The 25,153-nt window shown below is 42.6% G+C and overlaps 1 protein-coding gene across 1 annotated transcript in view; it reads left to right on the top strand.

Annotated features, from left to right (window-relative positions):
- Positions 1–12,485: 12,485 nt before the first annotated feature.
- Positions 12,486–25,153, top strand: part of PIGL (phosphatidylinositol glycan anchor biosynthesis class L) — a 59,011-nt gene continuing 46,343 nt past the window's right edge. The window contains exons 1-2 of the mRNA XM_054394544.1: positions 12,486–12,849; positions 17,326–17,425. Of these exons, the coding sequence (XP_054250519.1) occupies positions 12,486–12,849; positions 17,326–17,425 (464 nt within the window). The remainder of the gene's footprint in view (positions 12,850–17,325; positions 17,426–25,153) is intronic.

Raw genomic sequence — 25,153 nt, 5'->3', positions numbered from 1 at the left:
GATTATGTTTAAATGTGGCAATCTTTTCACGTAAGATTGTAACTTGTGTGCCTAAACCGCAACCAACCTCATGTGGGCTTTCCTCACTGCTGTATCCTTCCATTAGTTGTGACAAACTTCATCTTGCTCTACCCAAATCCAGTCAGAATCCTCCTTTAAAGCTATCAATTCTCTTCTCCTCTCCAATCCTTCCACAGGTTGCTGCTTCTCTGCCAGAACAGTGGCTGCTCAACTTCATTTTTAGTGTCCTTGACAAATTACAATACAGGAAATCAGCTTCCAACTCTGCTCAGTCAATGACAGCAAGATTCTATTTTTCAGACAAGTATTTTCATACCTTTTCATACTATTCTGCACATTTCAAAGGTTTCTGATGTAAACATTTACAAGAGCTGTTACAGACGTTGGAATTCTGCCTTAAATGTCTCACAAAGATAAAGCTAGGTCATCAATACTTTCACACAGCTGCCAACCAGGCTGGCAAATTGTCTGTCTCACTGAATACTGACAATTAAAAGGGGCAGAAAGCAGTAATTCTTGGTTTGTATTTCAGAGTCCTGTCTGTTCTGTATAGTGTCCCACTCCACTGATGCTCCCCTGATTGTGGTGAAACACGTAAGGGATGGGGAAACCCAGTAATGTCAAATGGATAATATTTAAAAAAACAACAAAATTACAGGAGAAGTTGGAGCAAAGACTTCAAGAATAAGCTGCTAAATCTGAAGGTAGTTGAGAAAGAGCAGACAAGAGTAACAGTTTCAAGAACTGTGAAGAGATACTTGGCCCTGTGTTAATGTCAGCTTCTCAGGCAAGGAAATGATTTAACAATGTTTATTTTTAAAGGTATCACAATATTTGTCTCTTTGGCTAGCTCCAATTACTGGAGAGATCCAATTCAGAGTTCCCCTTAAAAGCTACTGTTTGCACTTACATTTGTCATATGTGGAGAATTCTGAGTAAGTCACAAATCATTTGGAACTGGCTATTATAATAGCAACAGTCACAGTGCAAACTCAGATTTGGTTTCTATCAGGCAATGGTAATTTGAACAATTATTTCTGGATCCTCAGATCTCAAAATGCTTCAGAAAGAAGCAGAAGTCCATACCATCTTCAGCAGACACGTGGGAAAATGACTCACGGAAAGGTTAAGAAATCAAGCAAAGACTACCCAGGAAACAGTCAATGACAGAGTCAAGCTCAAGTCTTGCAGCACTTTTAGCAGGCCAAAGCTAGCAGTGCCTGAGAAAGGCAGCTCCTCACTTGGGAAAACACAGCAGATTAAAAACTGTGACTATTTTTAGCAGGCCAGTTCCCCAAAATCATTCAACGTGTGGCCACACAAATGTTTACGCCAGCAGAAGGGAAGGGGTCAAGAGGGCAGACAGACAGTAGGGTCACCTTCTCGCTGTTTGTGGAGCCATAGTCCTGTTGCTGGAATACTGTCTCCTGCTCTCACATTCACCTTCATGGATGAAAGGCTAGTCTCATGGACAGACTCCATTTTCCTTCCCATACACACTAAAAGCTAACACTTCTGCATTTGGAGTAATTTCCACGCCATCTTGAAGTACTTAACCAATGTTTGCTAATTAAATTTCACATCCTTTTGGGAATTTTCCTCATCTTGTTTTGGAGAAAACCAAGTGTGATATCAAGAGCACAAAGAATTAGATTACAGTCACATAAGGCTTCCACAGAGTTGGGGGATTTGGGTTTGAATCAGCAGCCTTAGTAAATTGAGCTCTGATGTAACTACCCTGCGGCAGAACCAGGAAGGCTCTGCCTTACCCAGGGCATCTCCAATGAATCACAGAATTAATTCAGGGATATTTATTCCAAGTTTACTCTGGTGAGAAAACGCAGAGTGAAGGGACTGTTTCAGCAGTGGGTAGAAAGGCTTTAGCCAAAGTGTGGTAACAACACTTGTCAATATTTTTTTCTGTAATTCTACATTATAGAAGGTAATGAAACCACCTCATGGGAAAAAAAAAAAAAAAAGGAACAAACCCAGGTTGTACTTAAGGACCAGCCTATTAACAATAATTAGATTTCCTGAATTACAGATCTGTGTCTGCACCTTCAAGACACAACAGTCCCCCAACTGACAGAGTAACACAAAATTCCAAGTTGAGAGTCACATATGCAAAGCCCTTCAAGTACATTGCTAAATGTGCAAAACAACTCTTCCTACTGGTATTGTTATTTGCCAAATAATCATAAATCTGTTCAAACACTCAAGCAAAAACATCAAATTTGCATCTTGGGGATAAATCGCATACAAGAAAATACTAAAATGTCTGTTTCTGACAGATTTATTTTACAACAGTTTAATGAATCCAACGTCCATATAAAAAGTTATTTACTCAAACTACCATAGAGGGAAAGGCTAAGTATTATTTGCCATCTAAAACTCCACTGCTCAGGGTATTCATGATACCATTACAAGTTAGGACTGACTTAACAGTCTAGAAGTCTTACCTATAAAAGCACTAGACAATTCATGAGCTTCACTAGTCCTTCAGTCACTGCCTTCATGTCCAATTAGCAGCATAGTCATAAGTCGGATATTCAGGAAAAAAAATGAACAATTTAGTGGCAAAGCAAGTAAGTTTGGGTTCAAACTATTCTGCATCAAGCCTCTAACTCTGATCATACAAAGTTCTGCGAAGTATGGTGGGATGGGATGGTGAGAAAATTAGCTACATGATCATTAGATAGGACCATCCCAAAAGATACAGAGGTTTAATTTAAGAACCTATCGGAAGGTTGACACCTGAGCAGACTTCAGATGATTTTGTGCTTTAAAACAAGAATTGGAGGAAATGTATTTCAGCTAGAATATCCCATCTTATAAGTGTTCTCAGAAGCATGAAAATCTGTTGGGCATACCCTGAAAAGATGAAAGATTCTTTGCATGTTACGAGCAAAAAAATATTAATAGGTCAGCAGTGAAATTAAAGACAATTTAAGTAATAGCTATTTAAGTATGTTCCAGAATACTGTGCTTCCCATTTTTGCAGAGCACAGACATCACCCTCAAAGCTCAAGACCTCTTCCATACTTTCTTTAAGCTTTTTCCACTCAGTTCTATGTCATAGAAGAATCTGAAGCTTGTAGTCAAAGCGTATGGGCACAGAATGCAAAGGAACAATGAACGTATTTTCTCCAAGTTGAGAGCAACTGCTGAATTTTCCATGACAATTCTGCTTGTGCAAACGTCTTTTCTTCTTCCATGACAGACATTTAAGAAACACTATAAATTACTGAGAATTTTCATCTCATGTAGTTGCACTCCCTTTACTCACAAGGCTACTGACGTAAAAATTGCTATTTCTATCCCTGCTAGAAATACAGCAAAAAAACCCAAAAATTAACATCTATATGGTTGTGTTTTACCCATAACATTCATTAACATTCTCTCTGTTAATTATTAAGGCCATGAATCAAGCCATAAATACAGCAATGGAAGTGTTTGAAAAAGATGCCAGGGAAAGCCCAAACATCTGAATGTGACCATTTCCACCCCCTGAAATCTCCACTAGCGTACAATAACATCTTGTTTCTGAATGTCCAAAGCATGAACTCACAATTATGCCAAACAATGTCTGACATATTCTACATGCACAGTATATTTTGATTTAGCCAATTAGAGAAGTGACAGAAATCAAGCAGCATTACAGCTGGCAATTCAAGATGTCACATTCACTCTATAGCAGCAAGACTCTTCCATCTGCATGAAGATAGATGAAAAAATAAGATGGGATTTTCTACTTCGAATTCCAACAGGAAAACATTTTCCATTAAAAGACTATCAACTCCTTTAAGTAATAGTATTTAATGTACTGAAAGCTAAGTATTAAAAGAGTATTTTACAACGATTTTTGTTGCTATTCCAAAAGGTGAATATTGGTTGCATTCTCACACATGTAATTTACAACCAAACTGCTGCCAAATCTTGTGATCACACTGTTATACCTCATCTTTAAATAACAGTTTCTCTCTCTTTCTCTCTCTCCTGCTAGGTAACTACAAATACAAATAGAATTTGTGCTCTACCAAAATGGGGTCGATCAAATTCAGCTGACAAGATACCCTTCTCCAGGAAATTCTATTTTAATCTCTCCTGTAATTTATGAGGGTAAAGAAAAGTTGCTAATACATGATATCAAGACCCAGGCCATACACAGCTTTGCTGTATTATATAGGAGTTCATAACAGCAAAACCTAAAGACTGCATTAACATCTTTGGAAGTTTCTAATCAGCTACCTACTTTCTTCTAAAAAAAAAAAAAAAAAAAAAGAGTGCTGAACACACACACATTTGAAATTAGAGAACACGTTTTCAGCATCCACTCAACAGCTAGCAGGATGACACACTGGGGTACAGAGAATCCCTGGGGAGGAAACCTCCTCTTCTGGGTTTTATCAAGGAATAGCACTTGGTGATGGAGCCTTGACAGCTCTCTTCTGCCAAGGAGGGTCACAATAACACCAAAGCTATCCAGAAGAGGCAGGAGGAAGTCCTCCATTCAGAAATGGAAATCAAGGATGTAGGCATTTCTTTGACTAAAAGCATCACTGAGCAATGATTTCAACCATAGGAGGGTAAAAACCCTTACAAGAATTCTGGATTTAGAAGTATATTATAGAGAAGTAGATAGTTTATTTCCTAAAGACATTCGAAGCACACTTGGGTTTTCCAGCCACAGCACAATCCTTGTTCCTGGTTGTCCCAACATAGCAAATAACATGCAGTTAATGTACATCACAAAAGATTTTCATGTGCCGAAGACCAGAAACCAAATCCACAGAACTGAACATCCAAAGCAAACCCTACAGAGTCCAAACACTGCACAGATAAGGTCTCTCACAAAGGGAGACAGCTTTTTTCCTGAGATCTGCAGCAGTTCCCACACCCCAGACGTCTACCTTATCCCTTCTGAAGGGCTTCATTCCTTCCACAGGGGTAATTCAACTGCTTGTGAAACATCAACGACAGTATTCAAACTTCACCCACAAAACTATGAGGTGAAACAGAAATCAGCTCAAGCATCCTCCAATGTAGCACTTTGTAGCATGCATAGATGCTACATAAACAGCAGTGATAAGAACTTAGGACAACCTTCCCCAGCTAGTCATCCTCACTCAGGACTCAGTGTCCACCAACTCATTGAGGTTTACTCAAATTCACCTATCTCCTCCCATTCCATCCATGATGATCTCAAATTTCATCCCTATCAAACACTACACGTGAAATATTCTTTCAATACAATTTTTGCTTCTCCCCCTTGCATTCAAAGCACAAGCACTTTAAAAACAGCTACTCTGCACGAATTTATTCCTCCACTGCTAATCTGTGCAGAACAAAAAATGCTTTTCACATCATCTAACAAGCAAGAAAAATTGTGGCCACAGTTTTAAGTTTTCAGCCTCCTCTTGTAGCTCATTTGCTATCAAAAGCATATCTTTAGTGGCAGCTTTTTAAAGCAGCTTAGGTTTGGAAAAGGAAATATAATTTGACTAATCCATACTGACTACACCTATAGCTCCACAAACTATGATGTATAGTAACAGAAACCTCATACTACAAAGAGGGGTCCAGGACAAACTAGGTAGCAGCCCCATCACTTTCCTCAGATGACTGGGTTCAGATAAAATCAAGTTTAGATTTTAGCTAAAACTCCCAAGAAGGTTAAAATAAGAAATTGTGTTGCCTAAAAGCAGTGTCTAGGTCCACTCAGATAATCCACAGGAAATGCACCACGGCCTTCTGGAAACCAAGTTTATGGTTAATCATAAATGTAGTAAGTTTGAGATATTCTACTTCACAGGGGATGCCACAAGATATGAAAATATAACTCTGAGATCACAACAGCCTCTAGGTCACAGAAAAGAAGATAAAGAATGGAAGAGATCTTAACTATGAGTGGTGGAAGTAAACTTTGATATCTGTGAAAAAAATACACAACTTCAAGGTTCTAGAAATGCCCAAGTTTGACCTTTGAGACCACAGTGAAGTATCAGCACCTGTTCAAATAATGGCTCTAATGGAACAGGTAAGTGACCACATTCATTAAGAAAGGGAGTAACATTCCAAGAAGGCTAAACCATGAAATTACAGTGATCATATGGAAGAATTCCCACCTTCAAACACCCCTTCTCTGTCAGTCCAGCATTTCAGATAGCTTAAAAACAGAAACAAGGGTTGAAGAATATGAACCCGAGATAAAACTCTACAGTGGATAACCAAGTACAGACAACTGTTATTTTTTTATTCAAGCTAATTCCTCCTCTTTTTTCCCCCAAAACTACTCTTAACGAGGTGAAGAGTACAGCTGAACCATAGTTATACATCTATCTAGTTCGCTGAACAGCACTTGAACTTGTAATGAACTTGCAGGGGCTTCACTTTTTAACACTGACAAACAGGACAGGACTCAGCACATTTCCTAACTGATTTATATTCACATTTGTTAGACATCTCCCTCAGAACGTGACTGTGTTTTAAGCCATTTAGGAGAGCACCTGATTTTCAAAACATCCCCAGTTTCTGCCCAGGAATCCACCAGTGACAACCCAGATGTTTCACATGGAACATGTGGCTTATGCCCTGCAGCCAGGGAAAGCTCCTGTGGCTGTTTTCAACCCTCAATGGGACAAGTATGCCGCTGACTTCATGAAGACTACAGAGAGAATGAGCCAAATGCGCTTTCCCTGCAGCACAGCATAAGGCACAAGTGAATGCATGGCACAAGAGGAGGTATTAAAAAGAAATATCCTGTTAGTTGAAGTATATTTTATACTTTAACTCATCCTTTTTCATTTATAGGTGTTCTTTCCCTTGCCATCTTCCTGAATGCATTTTCATTTTCAGTTTTATCCAAGACTACTCATTCAACATGCACAGAATTTTTTCAGTCCTGGTCAACAGTTTGTGCAGGCAATCTGTCTGCATCAAAATTTCATTTCTGACATTTTTTACTGCTGAGAGTTACAAACAATAGGACTTTGCAGAGAGATTGTTGAAGCATCTTTGTACCAATGCAGCATCTTCGTTTTGTAACACTTTTTGTAATCATAAGCAGGTGAAGGCACTGACTTCAAAAACCACACAGACCAAGAAGCCTGAAGAAAAGACTGCATATCAAATCAGTCTGGGAGTGGCAACATTACAGGAGTAGTTTAGACAGGAAGCTATTCAAGGACACAAAAATCTCTCTTAGGATACTGGGAGGAAACATAGCTCCAAGGTAAGAGGGAGCTTTCTGTGTGAACACCAACTCACTAAACTTAAGCCCCAGTAGGCCCAGACTGTGGTAGTCATTTAACAGATGGTGGATAAACACTGAACTAGCACAAAAGAGAAAGGGAACATCACAAAATATCATTACTAGATGGAGAGCCACTGAAGGAGAGAGAAGCTAACATGGAAGATGTATTCAGCATGTTCCTGGCTATTTGCATAATTTAGAAATAGCACAAAGTAAATATTTAGAGACAGCAGTCCTGCACAGGTCAGAATGCTTATCTGGAACATTTACAGTAGACACAAGGCACCATGTTCAGTGAATAGTTTGTTATCTGAAATATGGATTCAGATTTGACTAAAGAACATAAATGACTTGAAGAGTTCAAGACTGGCATCCAGGAAACGTTTGTTTGCATTATGAAACCACTGTCTGGTTACTAGTCTGTTCTCAAGATAGTACTGTGCTACAGTGCACCTGCACGAGGCACAGATCCCTTCCAGCTCAAACAATCGTTAAACCCTTCAATTTAAGCAGCTACGCACACTAGAAATCCAAAGAGCATTTCTGACCATACAAGAAAACATTCATTATGATCACTTTGCAGGCAAGCATAAAAGAAGGGGACCAAAAATTCTGGCTGAGAGCTCTGACAGAGTAACTTAAATGCCAATATTAAGAACATAACACAGAAAAAAAATATATACTTCTCTTATACAATAGAATTTTTCAGTTAGTTATGTATTTAGCAGTAGTTGAAGCTTCCTTTTCCTGTGAGCATCTCTCAGTCATACTGTGAGAAATGGACTTCGAAGATGCAGGTATAGAACCACAAGGACAATGAAAAGGGACTAGAGGGGGGAAACTGAAAGGAAGCTTTAGAGTCTGTCCCTACTTTTACTGCAGTTTTTGAGTCTTCTAAATCCCATTAGATCACAATGAAAATCATGCATGCCCCAAAAGAACAACTGAAATAAGTGGCTGTAGGAGATAAACTGTATTTGACATACATCAGCAGCAGTACAATGTAGAAAAGTTAATATGCTTGGATTTTGTGTATGTAATTCCAATCTGGAGAGTTACTTTTAAATGATTCACACAATAACACAACACAATGTGTAATATCCTCTCCACACATTAGAAAATGCACATGAGATAAAACTCTTAGAGAAAAGATTTAAAATACTGCTCTTTCCCAAGTTTGAGTATGAAGTTTAGGTATTTTAGTGACCAATAGATATTTTGAATAGGAAACTTATACTGCACATAAAGCACATGAGAACTTTTTTTCTCCTTAGCAGCCTATACTGTATCACAAAGAAAAGCAATGTCAAAAAAAAAAATGAACTGTGCTTTCATAAAAAGGGTCACTGTCATTGGCTTGTTTCCTCTGAACTTTTGAATCCCTGGGATCTGCAAGGTTTTTCATCCCTGACACAAGATTTCAGCTAACGAGAAATCCACTTCAAATATTTCACACTTCCTTTCCAAATGTCAAGGTTGTTTAGTTAATCAGGAATAACAACATTCTGCAGAATAAAATTCCAGTGCACAATTGCAACAGATCTGCACAGTCCTCATGTGCAGTGATACAATGCTATATGTCTACTGACTCTGGCACTTAGGCTGTGCCCATGGCCATCCTACTTACCACAACAGTAATATTTTTTTATAATAGCACTGCTCTTTTTTCCCCCATCAAATCATACAACCTAGGATAAAATTCACTACTTGAGCTCTAGCAGTTCTTAACTATAGTGCTCTACCTAAAAATACTGTATAATACAAGAATTCTGCCACAAAACCAAGTCTGCAGAACTAGACATCCCCTTCGCAGTGTAATCTTCCCCTTCTTAGTGTAGTAAATTGTCCTTCCTTTTTTAAAGATTATTCTTAGATTATAACATTATTTACAGTTATAAAAAGGTATAACTGTATAAGACTATATTAACGAAACAAAAAGAGGTTTTGGACGACGAGATTGTTCAGACTACTACTTACTTGAACCTGTCTAACATTAACAGTTCATAAGCCCACCTAGAACCTTGTCTAACTGAAACCGACTTGATACCCACATGTTTTTTAACTACAAAAGAATCAGCAAGTACAAAGTTCTTTACCATCAAGTCAGAACAATTCTAGAAAAAGCCACTTCCATTGTGCCCTCCAGCAGCCCAGAGATGACAGAAGCTGGGGATGTTTACAGGTCCTATATGAATAATTCAGTGTCAGCATCACCAACAACACCCTATCACCGACAACCTCAACGTGGAGCCGGAGCAGGCGGCAGTGGTATCCCTCGGACACGGGAGCTGGGAAAGTGGCACACGGCCGGGACCGACGCGCTCCTGGCCGAGCGGCCAAACGGTCGGTTTGGCAGAACTGGCCCCTTTTATTTATTTATTTATTTTAAACTTGCACTTCTGCTACCTACAAGACAGGGATCAACACCCAACACAGCGATGCTCTGGGATTTCTCCTGAAACTTCCCCACAAGGGCCATCTCCCACGGCCCCCCCGCCCCACCGGACCTTCCCGCACACAAACAGCTTCAATGGAGGAAAAACCCTGCGGGCACCGGGCACCCTCCACCCCAGCCCACACCTGACTCACCTACCTCCCCCAACCCCGACGGCTCCGTCAAGGACCCCCCCACAACTCCAGCGCCCTCCCCGCGAGAACGAGAGCGGCTCTCTCCCCGGTGAGGAGGGAGGAGGAAGGGATGGCCGGGGCCCCCGCCTTTTCCCCCTCCTCCTCACAGCGGAGGCAGTAGGCCCCGTTGCCCCCTCGGGCCGCGCCGTCCACCCGCGCCGCCCCGCCGGACCCCCTGCCCTTACCGACGGCGCGGCGCTGGGGCGGGCCGGGCGGCAGGTTCTGATGGGGCTGGACGGTCGCAGCGTCTCACCTCAACCTCAGCGCCACCGCCACCGCCATCTTGCCTCCCCTCCCCCGGCTCGGTGGGCTCCACCCCCTCTCCCCAGGTCCTGGCAGCAGTTGTGCAAACGGCAACGCCGCGGCTCGGTGGTTTCTAGCGGCTGCGGGGGCTCGCCCTCTCCTCCTGCCATATCGGTGTGTCCAACTGGCCAGGCTGTGCCAGCTCGTGAGAAGCGACGGGCGGGCCTGGCGTTGACAGGCCGAGTTGCTATGCTCCTTCCAGGACCTGTTGGCCGGTGCGGAGGGGAAGGGTTCCCTCCCCCTTCCCCGCTGAGGGGGCTCACGGGGGGCGGGGGCGGCCGCCATGAGGCGAGTGTGGGGCGCGGCGGCACTGAGGCGAGGGGTCCCGTCACCGCTGGCAGCCGCTGCGGTGGGCCTGGCCCGGCGGCTCTCCCGGTGATTCTACTGAGAGGAGAGGAATGGAGAGCCACGGCGCCTTCCTCTACCCCGCCACATTACGGGCGAATCGATGTAAATTTATAATAACTGATAACGGGCCCGCAGCGGGGGGGAGGCGGGGGGCACCAGCGGACGTAGCGGGCCACGGCCATGCCAATGAATGGGACCTCTGAAACCGCGAGCGGCTCAGAGCCAGGGGGCGGGAACCCGTTCCAGGCCCGGAACATCGCCCGGAGGGTGCCCGGCCCCCGCCGTGCCCTTCCCGCCCCCCCCAGGCGGCGGCACCTCCACTGGGGCCCGTCAGATTCCCGCGCTGTCAGTGACGTCGTGGCTCTGCCTCTGGCGGCGAATGACTTACGAAAAACGTGAGAAGTTTTAACATCATGGAGTGGCTCGGGTTGGAAAGGACCTTAAAGATCCTCCAACTCCAGTTGCCAATGTCTTTTTAATCCTTCTACCAAATGAAGAGTCCAAATTGTTCCCCCTTTTTTTCAGTAAGGGATTTCAGATCTGCATGGTGTTTTACCTGCAGATACACAGTTCCAGGTGTGCTGAAATCGCAAATTAATTCCTTATCTGGTTTACTATGGGGGGAAAAGGAGATTCAGCAACATTAAATTATCTCATTAAAATTCTCCATAACTAGAAGCCATATCCCACATTTGTGGTATGTGTGCCCACACAGTTGTTTATTCAGACTAAAAACTCAGGAGCTTACACTGTAGCAAACAGGGTTACTTAGAAAACATGTATTTTGCTAAGTCTGTAGTTATTACAGTAGCCAAGTTCCACTCTGTTAACAGAGTACTGTGTTAAGGTGACATGGCACATCTCCAGGTGAAACATTTGTGGTCAATCCCAGCACATGCCAGTGACTATCTCTTCACTTGGAAGTTAAAGTATCCAAATGAATATCTGTGAAGATGAGTCAGGCATGCATCTTATGAGGTCTTAGCTGCTCTTCTGATACTGAATTCCTCTAAGCTGTTTTCACCATTTTATTCTTTCAGCCTACCCAACTAACACACTCCATCATGGTGCCTCTTTTTTAATGATGGAGAGAGTTGGGGATTGATGAGGATGGAGAGATGATGGGGAGAGTTGCATCTGGGACAGCATCTGCCAGTAAGCTGCTGGGTCACTGACAGAGAAAATACAGGCAACTCGTGTCCCAGACGAGCTGTAAGTAGAGCTGGAGGGACACTCAGATCAAGGACGGGTGATTGTTCTCTTCTCCAGAAAAGGGACGACGCTCTGACTTATTGTCTTCCATGTTGCCTGAAATATCTGCCCAAATATTGCCTGAATCTTGAAAAGCAAAGTTTTCGAGGCATCCCATATCCTATTGCCTTTTTCATGTTTATTACACTACTTCTTGTCTCCTTTTGCTCTGCAGCCTTTTCCAAAGGTTGACTTCAATTCTTAGACATATCCAAACGTTTTTTTCTCCTGCAGCCATACTTGGATAGACAGATCTGCAGATAGCAGAATACCTCTGAAGATAAGCTCCTCTTGCCCTGCTTCTGACGTCTCCCTTAACCCGCGTCTCTTCCACAGTAGCACAGCGCACGGATAACAGGTACTACACGCTGAAAAGCTTAGGTTTTGTCACTATTTGTTATTATTTCTTAATGCAGCAGCGGCGGCTCAGCTGGTGAGCTGCAGGGCCCGGGCAACGACGAACTCTCCCCAGGGGAACAGGTCCCGTTCAAACCCCGTCCGCGGGGTCCCGTTCCCTGCCTGAGACCCTGCCAGGCCTGGCGAGGGGAGGGCAGCGCAGCGGGATGCCTCCCGGTGTGCCCCTCCTCCTGGGCAGCCCTGGAGCAGAAGAGCCACGGCACGTTTCCGCGACACCAGCCGAGCAGCCCCGCCCCGGGGCGGGGAAGAGAGAGAAGGGGTGGTCATGGGCGAGGCCCTTTGGTGGCCCGGAACCTTGCTGCTGCTCTGCCGTTTCCTGCCGGAGCAGCCTGGCGCGCACGCGGCGCCGGTCGCTATGGCAGCGGAGTCGTGGGGCTGGGGGCCTGCGGTGCTGGCGCTGCTGCTGGCGCTGCTGCTTGGTGGCTCGCGCTGCCTGCGGCGCCGTTACGCGTCGGACGGGGTTCGCGCCTCTCTGAGCGGAAGGGCAGTGGCGGCGGCCGCGCGGGTGGGTGGCGGCCGCGCCTTGCTGGTGACGGCGCACCCTGATGACGAAGCGATGTTCTTCGCCCCCACGGTGCTCGGCTTGCGCAGGGCCGGTGCTCGCGCGGCTCTGCTATGCTGCTCCTCAGGTGAGCGAAGGGACGCACCGGGAACGGCGGGGCACAAAACTCCGAGCTGCTGTCGCGGCCGCCCCTGGAGGCCGGGATTCCCGCCCGTGACGTCGTAGGAATGCCAGCAGTGTGTGGCCTCACGCTGTGACGTAAACTCTGGGCTGCGATGACGTGTCGGTGCCTCGGAGCAGCGAGCGGTGGCTGTCTTGTGGGATGACCCTGCTCAGCTGTGACGTCTCGTGTGAGGCCACCGTGGTGCCACACATGATGCCATTGCTGTACAGAATCATAATCGTTTTGGCTGGAAAAGACATTTAAGATCATCGAGGCCAACCATTATGTTATGCTGAACAGGGCCTCCAGGCCTATACTGCCATGACAGCAGCTGAGCAATACTTGTGCAGTGGTGCTGTGCCTTCCATGGGTAACTTGATGTCATGGTTTGGGTCATGGCATTCAGTTGGAACATCCTGTGCTCTCTGGAGAGCTGCAGTGCCTGAGCAGCTTTGCTCTAAATGTTGCTTCTTGCAGAGCTGCAGTAGCCAAATCTCCCTTTAGATCTGTACCTTGCACAGAGGTTTCACAATTCTATCACCTGTTGCAGCACTGAGGTACTTCCAACTGTGCAGGAGCCTCAGTAAGTTGTAAAACCACTGTTTAGCATGGCCTGGTGGCATCTTGTAATTCTGCCATCTCACAGAGTACTTGCTTAGATGATGCAGTTTTTAATGTCATCCTGACACGTTTTCTGTAACACATCTAAAAATAACAGTTGCATAACAATCCAGTCATGGAAAAACAAGCCTGAAGGGAACCCGAGGTCATGTTGGCCATCAGTTGACCTGAAGGCAGCATCAACGTGTCTTCTTTTGCTGTAGACAGATGTCTAGTTTGTTCTTGAGAACCTCCAGGAGGGTTCCTCAGCCTGTGTGGTCTGTGTCAGTGCTGCATTAGCTTTTCTTCAAATCACTTTTTTCCTGAACCATTGGTTTGTTTATTTTTCCTATCTGCCATGAATGTGGAAATCAAAGTATCCCCTTGTAGCAGCCTCATGCGTATTTTAAGACTTATCTGTCTTATCTTCTCCAGACTAAACAACCCTATTTTATGCAATCTTTCTCATAGATCATGTTTTATAAACCTCTGAGCATTCTCATAGCTCTTCTTTGGAATTTTCCAGTTGGTTCCCATCTTTTTTGAAGCTCAGTGGTCAAAAACTGGAGGCATTATTCCCACAAGGCCTTTCTGGGGCTGAATAGAATGTAGATTCACACAAGCTCCGCTGTTTGCCCAGCACATGACATTCTTGTGCTCTTCTTGTGATCTACTAAAACTCCAGATTTATTTGTTTTTCTGCAGAACTGATTCCCCATTAGTTATTACGTTGTTCAGCTTTTTGTGCTTAGGGAACAACCTCATTCTAACTGATCTTTCAGACCATACTGCTATACCAGAATTCATGAGCCTGCATTGAAAACTAAAGATACTTCTTTTTTCTTTTGTTGGGAGGAGTATCTGAGGCTACGAACACATCTTCCACTGATAGCTACTTGTATTTGGGAAAGGGCCCTCTGTGGTTTTGAAAGCTCCAGCTAGTTTACTGCCAACTTTTCTGTTCTTTGTTTCCAAAGCTCTCTGTCAAAACAAGCCATGTAGGTGAGAAGATGAGGATTAAGCTATTGTTGAGGTCTGGTGGTGTGATGGCTTTACTGGTCACTCTGTACCTCCCATTCAAGATTTGGTGCCAAGCTTTCAGTTGTCATTGCTGAGGGACAAAGGTCAGTGGATGCCAGCTGGGTTTTCCACAGCTATGGAGAGATTACTGAAGTGCAACTCTGCCATTTCAGATCTGGGGACTAATAAATTCCTACAGTTGGAGAACTTTCCAAAGAAGTGCTGTGTTAACTTTTTTCTTTACTCCTGATTCAGTGGCATGACACATTCGGTGTGTTTACACTGCCTTCTCTCTACTCTCTTGCACATCTTCCTAACAGAACTAGCAGCCCATATAGGAGAGCACAGTCACTGGGCTCATAGATTTTTCTGTGCCTCTTATTAGCCTTTTGGGAAATTCAGGTGGTTCATCCTGCCATTGTTTGTGTGACTGATGATGACAAGAGAGTTGATCAAAGACTGCAAACTGTAACACTGAGACAAAATCACTACTTGAGAAACCATCATACTTGCAGTTTTCAGATGTCAGTCACAATGACTTCCAAATGAATTAGCATTGCAGCACTGGGAAAAAAACCAACCAGGCTTTTACACACTGAATAATCTTCAACTGAAATAATAACTCAGTATAAATGTGCTTTGCCCTGCGTAGTAGCTGACTCTTTTGTGAGTGTTCCATGGACATGGTCCAACAAGATCCACTATTCAGATGATTTTACTCTCAATAGCTTATCAGTTTTTTTCTTGTTAGCATTTATATATTCCTAATGTCCTGACTCATTTCTCAAGCTGTGAAACAGATCTATTCCTTTGAGTTCAGTAGAAGTTAGGTATTTTGGGAAGAGTGGTACTGTTTGGATGAAGCATCACCTGCAGTGAGCTGTGACACTGCACTGCAACCTTAAAATGCTCGTGCAGGTAAAGGCTTTGCAAAAAATCCATCTGGACTAAGTCCCACAGTGCTCAGGTCATCATCCAGTGGAGACGCACAGGTAAATTAATTTGTGTTGAAGCTGGAACGTGCAGTCTCAGCTGCAGACTACCAAGCTGATGTGTTCCTCAGCAAACCCACAGCTAATCATCATAGTCTCCCAAAAACATTCACTCACAACCTGCAAGAAGACAGATTTTCTGTTTTTTCTGGTTACTCTTTCTCTCTCTGCAAATTTTACAAAGCTTGCTAGTGATTGCAACATTGCTGGGGAGAAAGGCTAGATTTAGATGACTCACACCCACAACAATAAAAAGTTCTAGTGTAATTCAAGACAGCTGACTACAGACTTGAATCATACGTTCAAACTTAGCTGTGTGGGGTTTTTTTCATTTTATTGCTTCAAAGTTAAAATTGGGTTGAAAGTACTGCCCTGCACAGGGCCATGTTCTGACAGGGACCATCACAGCTCTGGCATGCACCTTGCATGGCTGATGCCAAGAAAAAGTAAGAGAACGTCAGGGCAAGAAGAAAATAATTCATTGAAGAAAGAGGCTGTGTTTTAAGACAAAGAATCTCTTTGCCCTGCTAGTTGTTGATTTCAGTCTGCCACAACCTTTCCCAAATGCCTTATCTAAATTAGATTTCTTCTTTTGGTTTTACAAGCTCTTTGTAATTTTGTTGTATTAGCTGATGCCTGAATTTCCTCTGTGAGTGATGCAGACTTCTGAAAAATCTGTCTTAAACCAGAAAATGGGATTGTTTGTTTCTTCAAATCCTTTTAGTTCTGTCACTGTATTCTCTTGCAGTGTCATAGTGTTACGACAGCTACTGCTCATTACAAGTGGCCCAGGCTATGCTATAAACTTTAATCCCTTAAAGAATACACTATGGGACAGGCTTTCCATGTTTTATCTCAACAGTTCTGAGTGCTTAGGACTTGCTGTTCAGCTTGGCTCTGTGGGCCTGGTGCTGCTTAGAGTACAGGAGGGAGTTGAAGGCAGCACATCTAATCGGAAAGGAGACTCCTTGGCCCTTCCTAAAGAGATTAATTATCACTGATTTGTTGTGAATATTGTGGTTTTTCGAAAGTGAACTAAGATCTCACTAACAGAGGCACCCTGGAAATTTGCCAGTGGTAAACTTTCAGTCACCTCACTGCAGAGGCAGTTTCTCCTGTGTTTATGATAAGGTCTTGCTCAATTGTTTTGTTGTATATTAGTGACGTCCATCCAGATAACGTGCAAGCAGTTTGTCCACACATGTGCACTTTAGAACACTCCTTTTTTTTTTTTTTTGCCTCCCCACAAAGCATGGTTAGCCTGTTGAATTCACCCAAATCTTGCTAAAAACTTAACAGTGTCCAGAAGTGGATTAGGCATATTCCAAAGTTAAACAAAAAGCCGAAAGTAAAAGTTCAGAAGAGCTAGAAATTGTAATGTGACAAGGAATAAGACATCTGCCAATCAAACAGGTTGTTGAAAGCAGTTTCCTAAGCAGGTTATTCCAGAGTTGTTGTTTGGAAGATCTCCTGTGTCTTTAGCAGAAGCATTTAACTTTGGTCAGTTTTAGGGTGAGGTATTGGACTGTTTGGGTCACTGATCTGATCAGACATGGTGATTTCTGATGTCCTTGCCAAATAAGCTCATGAACAGCTGCAAGCCACACTTGGTGCATAAATGTGAGGAATGTGGTCAAGGTGGGCAGGAGTTTGCCTCAGAGTTTTACTATGGTAAATCACATGTTCCTCAGATAAAACTATGGAGGTAGCCCCTTGCCATGTAAATGATGTGCCTTTATTCAGTGTGTGATGCTGATGCAGAAAAGAGGAATTGTTCCCAAGCTAACCTACACTAAGTTATAGGTGTTGCTGTGCTTGCTGTTTTCAGGAAATTACTACAATCAAGGAGAGGTTCGTAAGAAGGAACTGGAGCAGAGTTGTTCTGTTCTGGGGATTCCTGCTTCTGATGTAACAGTCATCGACCACAGGTAACTGGGTTTCACTTACAACATAATTTCATTGAAGTTTTAAATAGGGGGTGAAGTTTGCTTTCCAGTTCAGTGAAAGCTTGTTGTTCTAAAAAGTCTTGAGGAATCTCAGAAAAAAAGGCCATATTAGATATTTTTGCTACCTGTTAACGTAAATCTCATTAATGTAGAAGACAGTCGAGGTGGGTGTGGAATGGGGATGGTAACCCCTAGGTCAAGGTCTGTTGGTTCAGCGTTTAGTCTGATGTTAACTGTGCTTGATGGGGGTTAGCATTTTGTGTCTGGGCAGCATGATCACATTTTGTTACCCTTGTTGCAGTGTTGCAGCTACAAATTCTCTGAATTAACTGTGGCAGGTTTGTCTGTAGGTTGGTCTTTACAAGGTTAGTCTGGAATTCTATTATATTCATAATCTTGTTTAGTCTTGGCTAGAGACAAAAGTGAATTGCAGTATTAAAGACAGTCCATAATAGCTTGACAGTAACTGAGTCTTTTAAATTAAGCCATACTAGACTTCTGGTTTGCAAAGGCATCAATGCTGTTTTCTTTGGCTGTGTGTAGATACAGAGGTAGATGATGAAGATGGCACTTGCTTTGGGATTAATTTAGGAACTCTTTTCTGTGAATCAGCAACACTCAGAAGTAACATTGCAAAGGCCTCTTAAGTTGCCTGATCACTTTCTACTCAGGGTTGATAGGAGCTGAACTGGATACTGATTGCTAAGAAATATGGTACAAGTGATTGTTTTATTTTAAACAGCTATCATCTAATCCATAAAGAGTATTTTTGTTTATGAAGAAATCACTTTAATGGCAACATGTTAATTTAGAGCCATGCCAATTAGAAAAGTCAGAGTTGAAAAAAAAATCTGACTTCAGGCAGGCCCTTTTCCCATGAACATATTTTCCCTTGAGCTAAGGCAACAGAAACCCCAGTCCAGAACATGAATCTTCTTGAGTTCTTTGCTTTTTTTAGCTTTAGGTTTCTCTCCAAGTTTTCAGCTCACTTAGGAAAACAGCATAGGAGTTGTTTTTCCTTTGGCATGAAAAGAGATGTTTCCGTTTGCTTCACATGAACTGGTTTTGGATAACTTCAAGTTTTGTAGTACAATCATATGACAATGCCCAAAACATTTGGAGGAGGAATAAGGAAAAAAGCAGCTAAGCTTTGCTAGGCATAAAATCTACCTAGTGAACCATCTTTTGAAATTAACAGAGCCCAGAAGCCTGCTCACCTTTCATCCTCTAACACAATGTGAGGCTGGTTAGTGTGTGATGCAAGTTTCCCCATACTGCTCAGTCATCCCCCACGTACACAGTCCAGAGAAATGCTTTCTGAAGTAATACTTTGGCTTGCTCTGTAAGAAGGTGAGGGCCAGTTCAGAGAAGCAGCTTGCGTCAAGCCTCTTTGTTACTTTCATTACCAGTATTACCCATATTCATGTAAGTAATGACTGATGTGTCATTTCCCCCAGTGAATGTAGTGCCTGAAAAGACAGATCCATCACCCAGAGCTCTGGGCATGGACTAAAATCTACAACATTGTTCTAAGAAACAGGTTTAGATTTGAGGTCAATATCTGTGAGGTAAGATTGCTGTGACAGAACCTTCAAATCATCTGTTGTACATTCAGGGAGTGAAGTGAACTGAAGTTCATGCTGAATTTTGCTGAGTTATTTACACAGTGAAGTGTGTTCACAGGCACTGTTTACTCTGCAATAACTCACCATATGGATGATCTTTATGAAAAACATCTGTGGGTCAGGTGTTAGCAAAGTGGTGAGGATCAGGATTAAATTCTAGATGAGGCTGAATTTTTAGAGTAGATAAATTTTAGGGTACTATTTTTCAGCAGTTTAGACAAAGCACTAGGACTCAAGCTTCTTGAAACTTACTCAAAGTTCCTGGATTCCTTAGGGTCAGTAGCTTTCCTATAATTTACTCCTTCTGTAATTTACTGATGATATAAAAATATTTGCCAGTATGGCATGATGTGAAACTTGCTAAATAAATACATTATCTACCACTGGATTTCTACAGAATACAGTGTAGGAGGCTGTTCCTTTTTAGCATTTTGTCTTCTGTAAGCACTGTTTAAGATCAGAGCCTTTCGGTTTTTTAGTTCCCTTCCTAACTCTTCAAAAGATAATTCTCCAAGAAAGTAAAAAACTAAGCATATTGCTTAAGGACTGCAGCTGGCACACTGCCCACCCAACATTTCTTATACAGACACTGGATGCTTTACATTACCCAAGCTGCAGACTTGTATTTTGGTAAGGAAATCCCAAAGGATTGCTAGGTCTGGATCTGTTCCAACCATTGTAGTATGGAGCTGAGTCATGCTGCTTCCTCTTTCTTTGCATGATCTACAAGTGAGTGAGTAGAATTTTCAAGATGTAAAAGAGGAAATGCATCTGAAAAGCAAGGTGATTGACTTGCTCTTTAATCTCACTTGGCAGGGCAGGTAGAAAATCAACATGACATTTTGAATTGCTTGTGAACTTGTGAAGAGAAAGCTTCAGTCAGTCAGCCTGTGATGAAATCTCTGTTAGAGACCAAATCCTGATTAAGCAGTCCCTTGCCTTAAACAATGACTCTCTCAAGCAAAGCCAGAATTCATAGGGCAGGGTGAATTCAGTCTCTATCAGACAACTCTTTTGCACTGATCCTTCAGCAGGTGTTTGCTGCTGTGTTGTTGCCTCAGTTAAAGACAACTCAGGCCTTCTGCACAAATATGCCCCCAAACTGTAACTACATTTCAGTCCTAGAGATCTGAGGTCCACACAAATCTCCTGCAGAAAAGTTCTTTGCTGTAGAGGGCGTGTCCAGGAGTGCAGCACCCTGTTAGTGTAGGAGGGCAGATGGGCATGCAGACAGCCTGGTGCAGACTGTTTTAAATTAGAGCACTGGACGCTTCCTACTTGTGAATAGCACAGGTCAGGCATCAGATTTAAAGAGGTGTCCCCTGAGCTGACATATAATTACCATCTCTCCAACACTACCTCAACAGCGGCTTTTAAGGGAGAAAAATGTTACAGTTCAATCTCCAAAACCAATTATCAGGTCACAAATCATTGCCATGGTTTTGGACTTGTTAACTTTGGGAATTTACTTATGTTTAAGAAAGCTCTCTGTAAATGATGAGTCTGTGAATAGGTGTTCCTGAGCTAGAAAGATGCCTCTCATGGTATACAGAAAACCAGGAGTTAGTATCTAATTGATCAGTTAGATACTAATTGATCTAATATGAAGAGTTAGTTAAGCTCCCATTAACACTGGGCACGTGTATTCAATGCTCTGGCTGTCTACTAGCCTGAAACGTTGCATACAAACAGGAGATGTTTTCCAAGCTGTTTTCACTTCCTGAAGAGAACAAGCAAAAAAGAAGCCCAAATTACTCTAGTATCTGGTTTGGGTTTATGGAAAGATAAACATCAGGCATTTTGCTGCAGTTTCTGAAGCTTTTGTGGAAGGTTTTTAATGGACAGAAAGTAAATCTGACTATTTGCATCATTCATGCGACAGAAAATACTTGGTCCAAGTTTGCACTGCAAAGAAAATAATGGCCAAGATTTGTGTAAACTGGAAAATTTTCCATTCACAGTGTAAAAGGCTTACTGCAAATAATGTTACATCTGTTTCCAAGTTTCCATGGAAATTGCTCTCCATTCTCTTTTTTATGATTATTATGATTTCACTGAAGTCCAAAAGGGCTCTGATTAGACAGTGCACAGGAGAGAGGACATCTGCCCATGCGGAATCATAGGCTAGCTGCAAGGTTTTGTGAGGCTTCAGAGAGGCTCAAAGTCAGGTGTTTGTTTGGGTTTTTTTCCCCCATATAAAAATTGTTTGCTCTTGGGCTTGGTTTTTCCCCTTATTGCACTTCCTCATGTTTAACTCCTAATTTCCTTCCATGAGCTCCCCATGTTGGAGAAATGAGTTTGTAATGTCATGGGAAAAATATATCCTTGAATAAATAATGTGTGTGTGTCTGATTGTGGTGATCAGAATGATACTAAACCACTCAGACCCTTCAGAGAATGAACTGTGTCACTGGAAATAGGAACCTTTGTATTAGAAGTCAGAAACATCTATACAGACAGCTGAGAAGTAAATCCCACTGCTCCACTTCAGTTGGATTGTAGTTAGATGGTTCAGTGATGGTTTTATTGATTTGAGTGCAGGGTGCTTAGTGCAGGAAAACTGAAGATGCAAGCATGAAGTAAGAGTATGTGCTGCGAGTAAGAAAGCTTGCCTGAAACTGAAGGCATCAAAGGAAATGCAGTGATAAAAGCCTCAGTCAAGGCTTGTGGCAAAGCTCGCAGTGATTTCATACCAGTTTCTGACTCACTCATTGGCAGACCTCTGTCATCTTAATGAATGGGATACTTAAAGATTTATTTATCTTAGTGCTCCTAATCACTTGGGTGTTTTTTCTGCTTTCCCTGGCTCTCATCTTTCATATTTAGGTATGAGTATTTAATAGTTTTAGTTCTGCTGAAATACTTGTGCCAATTAGTTACATTTTGTCTTCCTAAGTTCCTGATTCTGTTATAGGTTGATGTTTTATTTTATTGCTCATTCTAAAGAGCACATCTATGTGCTGGTGACAATTGCTGCCGTGCTTTATTCAATGCTTCATATTTCAGTAGAGAGTGATGGGATTCTCTTCATCTCACTTACCCCAGCAATGCTGTAAGAGTCTTTATTGGTTTTGCAGAATTTTCTTTAGGCAAGAATGACATCTGTGGGACCAGAAACCCTTAGCTGTAAACTGCTCACACAGTCAGTGTGTGGTACAGGTAAATCAATCTACATCTTTTGAATACTTAAAAGCATCCTGAATACTAACACAAGAAGTCATGAAACCTTTGTCAGTATCCTGGTGTTTATGTAATCACTGTAGCCAGATTTCACTTCTGTTTAGTATAATTCTTGAAATTGAAAATGTTTTGTCTGAGAAGACATTAAAATATTTGGCCACCTATTTTTATTCATATTTCTAAAAAAACAGATAACTTTTCCAAAGTGCTTACCACATGGCAGCTCATGCTGGTATTTTAGGACATCAGAACACTTTATAAAAAGGATTATATCAAAGTCTGCCTTCTGGCTTCTGCTTTTATAAGTGTTGCTCTATGCAATAATTTAAGAGGAAATTCTTCTGGGGATTGAGATTTCTCCCTGCCCTCCAGGAAAAGCTGCTTTCTGAAACAAAGGCTTGTGTTGCTGCAAGTTAGATTTAGCTATTTTGTCCTGAGTTAGATATTTTCCTCAATAAGGAAATCTGTCCTTTGTTTCCCCTGGGGCTTCTGTGAACCAGGTCCTTTCTCAGCTTTCTAGCATAATTAACTTCCTTGCTGTACAAAAGGGGGGAAGGGTCTGCGGTGAAGGGGAAAAGGATTCTTTCAGTGCTAAAGGGGCATGTCCCCCAGATTACCTCTGCAGAGCAATGAGCAGTGGTCCTTTTCAAAACATTCAAAGATTCTCCTTCAGATGTCAACAGAGACCTGTCAAACCACTTCAATGAAGTCACAGCAGGGTTTGATTAAGAGCAAGAGTCTGGCCAGAGAAGCCAAAGGCTCTGAAAAAATACAGAGGGAAGCGGAGGAGTACTGCTAAAGGACAAAATGTCTTTATGGAAATCAAATCAAAATACTAAGCACTGGGATTTATACTTTCAATGTTCAAAATTATTTTAGCAGAATAAAAACTATGAAAGATTGATCTCAAAACATGAAAGATGAGAATAAGGATCCCAGCCATCCCCTGGAGCTGATGAAAGTTTGATTCAACTTAAAAAACATCAGCATTGATAAGCTGATAGAAAGAAAAGGAATAAGGCTATGGTTCAGGAGTCTGGGAAACTGGCTTGGGCTGAAGACACTAGAACAGGGAAATCCACTAAAAGTTGGGGGGTGGAGGTTATTCTTTCTTAGTCCATGCCTTCAGAAATGCTTTTTACTGTTCTTTCATTAGTAGTTTTTAAATATCCCACGCAGATGTTAAAGACAGACATCTTCTTTGGAGCAAAGCAAGCTTCAGTGACCCATCCTGCATTTGTGGGTGGTTCATGTCCCAGCTTTGCTGTCTCCTGGTAACACAGATATTGTGACTGGAGCAGTTCTGTAACTAGACCACTTGTGTCCATGCAGAAGGAAATGTCTTTGGGTTTGCTGGTGTCCAGTACAAAAATTAGGGTTTCTTATTAGAATGTTTTGAATGGACTTATGTTATGATTCTAGTAGCTATGGAAAGATACAGGCATTCGATTAAAGCTGTTTTCACCAGCTAGACCCAAGAGTCCCCTTTTAAACCTGACAAAATATAACAACCTACTTATTTTGCCAGTTAGACAGTGGAACAATGCAGTATGTTTTGCCAGCAGACACCCTGAGGAGCTAATGGAGAATGACAGGCATTCCCTCTTTGCCCCTGGAAGGATCCCTGCTTTGATAACCCAGCAACATCTCTGCCAGTCATTCATTTTAACCTGCAGCTGCAGTTGTAGCTGCAGTACAAAATGTTGAGTGGCTCAGTTAAAATAAAGCTGTAAGATCTGAGGCTAAGACATGGTTTGGGAGCATCATCCATCTGCAATGGACTTGCATTTTCTGCTTGCCTGGCAATTACTGCATGAGAAAACAGAGTAAGGGAATTTGCAGCCTCTCTTGGTCAAACACCCCTTTGGCATTCAATCCAGAGAAGGGCAATTACATCAGTTCCTGGTTTTCCAAAAAGCCAGGATCATAGGTGTACTAGGTAGCTCTTGCAGGTAGTGTGTACCTGTACTTACACTTTGGTTGGAGACAGTTGCAGTACTTCCCCCAGTTTGCCTCAGTTTCTGGAAGACAAGAAGCCTCAGTGGGTCCAGGGGTCTCATGGCATTAAAACCAGCTGTTGGTTTATTCCTGTTCCCTTCATCTAACTGCTAGTTCAGACAGTCATTAGAAAATTTATGGAATAATCAATAGCTGAGCCTTGGGAGCAAGGCCTTTATTAAGCTCATTAAGGACAGGATGTTTCCAATTACAAGACACAGTGTCAGAGGCTGTCGGACAACTTTAAATGCCACGATATGCTGCTGCCTTGCTGAATGCCAGCAACATAATCCTCATTTCTTGAGTTTGTTTTCAAAATTCCCATTGGAGTCCGAAGGCATCTTCTGTGCTGCCAGCTAGTATGAGAACAGTGCCTACAGTGCTTGAGGGATGAGTGGGAAGCATCCCCTTCTGTGGCAGACTCAAAGGGTTGAGTTGAGGAGCTACAGAAATAAGATGTCCTTGGGGCCTTTGAGACAGGACCATTGGGTGAGGGAAATTCCCAAGAATTTGCCTCTCCCTACAATAATTGCTGGGTGTTCAATGGGGACCTTTCTGACTCATTTATAGAAGAAGACAGTGTCAGAATAGGAAAGTTAAAAACAAAAAAAGGCATTTCCTAGTGGACATCACTCCTGAGTTGTAAAAGGAACTTGGTCACTTTCCTACTGATTGAAGTGTAGCCTTGTTTGGATTGCAGACATTGTAAAACCTTCATGGAATTTTTGTGAGGATGTGGACTTGCAAATTTTGTGGGTTTTATAGAACATGTGTTTTGGGTCTACATCAACCCAATTCTTCCAGTTCTTCCACACAGGTGGTAGAATTGGAGCTGTAGAATCTTGGACAGTCTTCCTTTCGCCCCTTCCCTCTCCTTCTGCCCCATCCCTCTCCTTCCTCCCCTTCC

Source organism: Indicator indicator, chromosome 30 (genome assembly GCF_027791375.1).
Source record: "Indicator indicator isolate 239-I01 chromosome 30, UM_Iind_1.1, whole genome shotgun sequence".
NCBI classification, from domain to species: domain Eukaryota; kingdom Metazoa; phylum Chordata; class Aves; order Piciformes; family Indicatoridae; genus Indicator; species Indicator indicator.
Note: the sequence above shows the minus strand (reverse complement) of the source record. Positions and strands in the feature narration are given on the sequence as shown.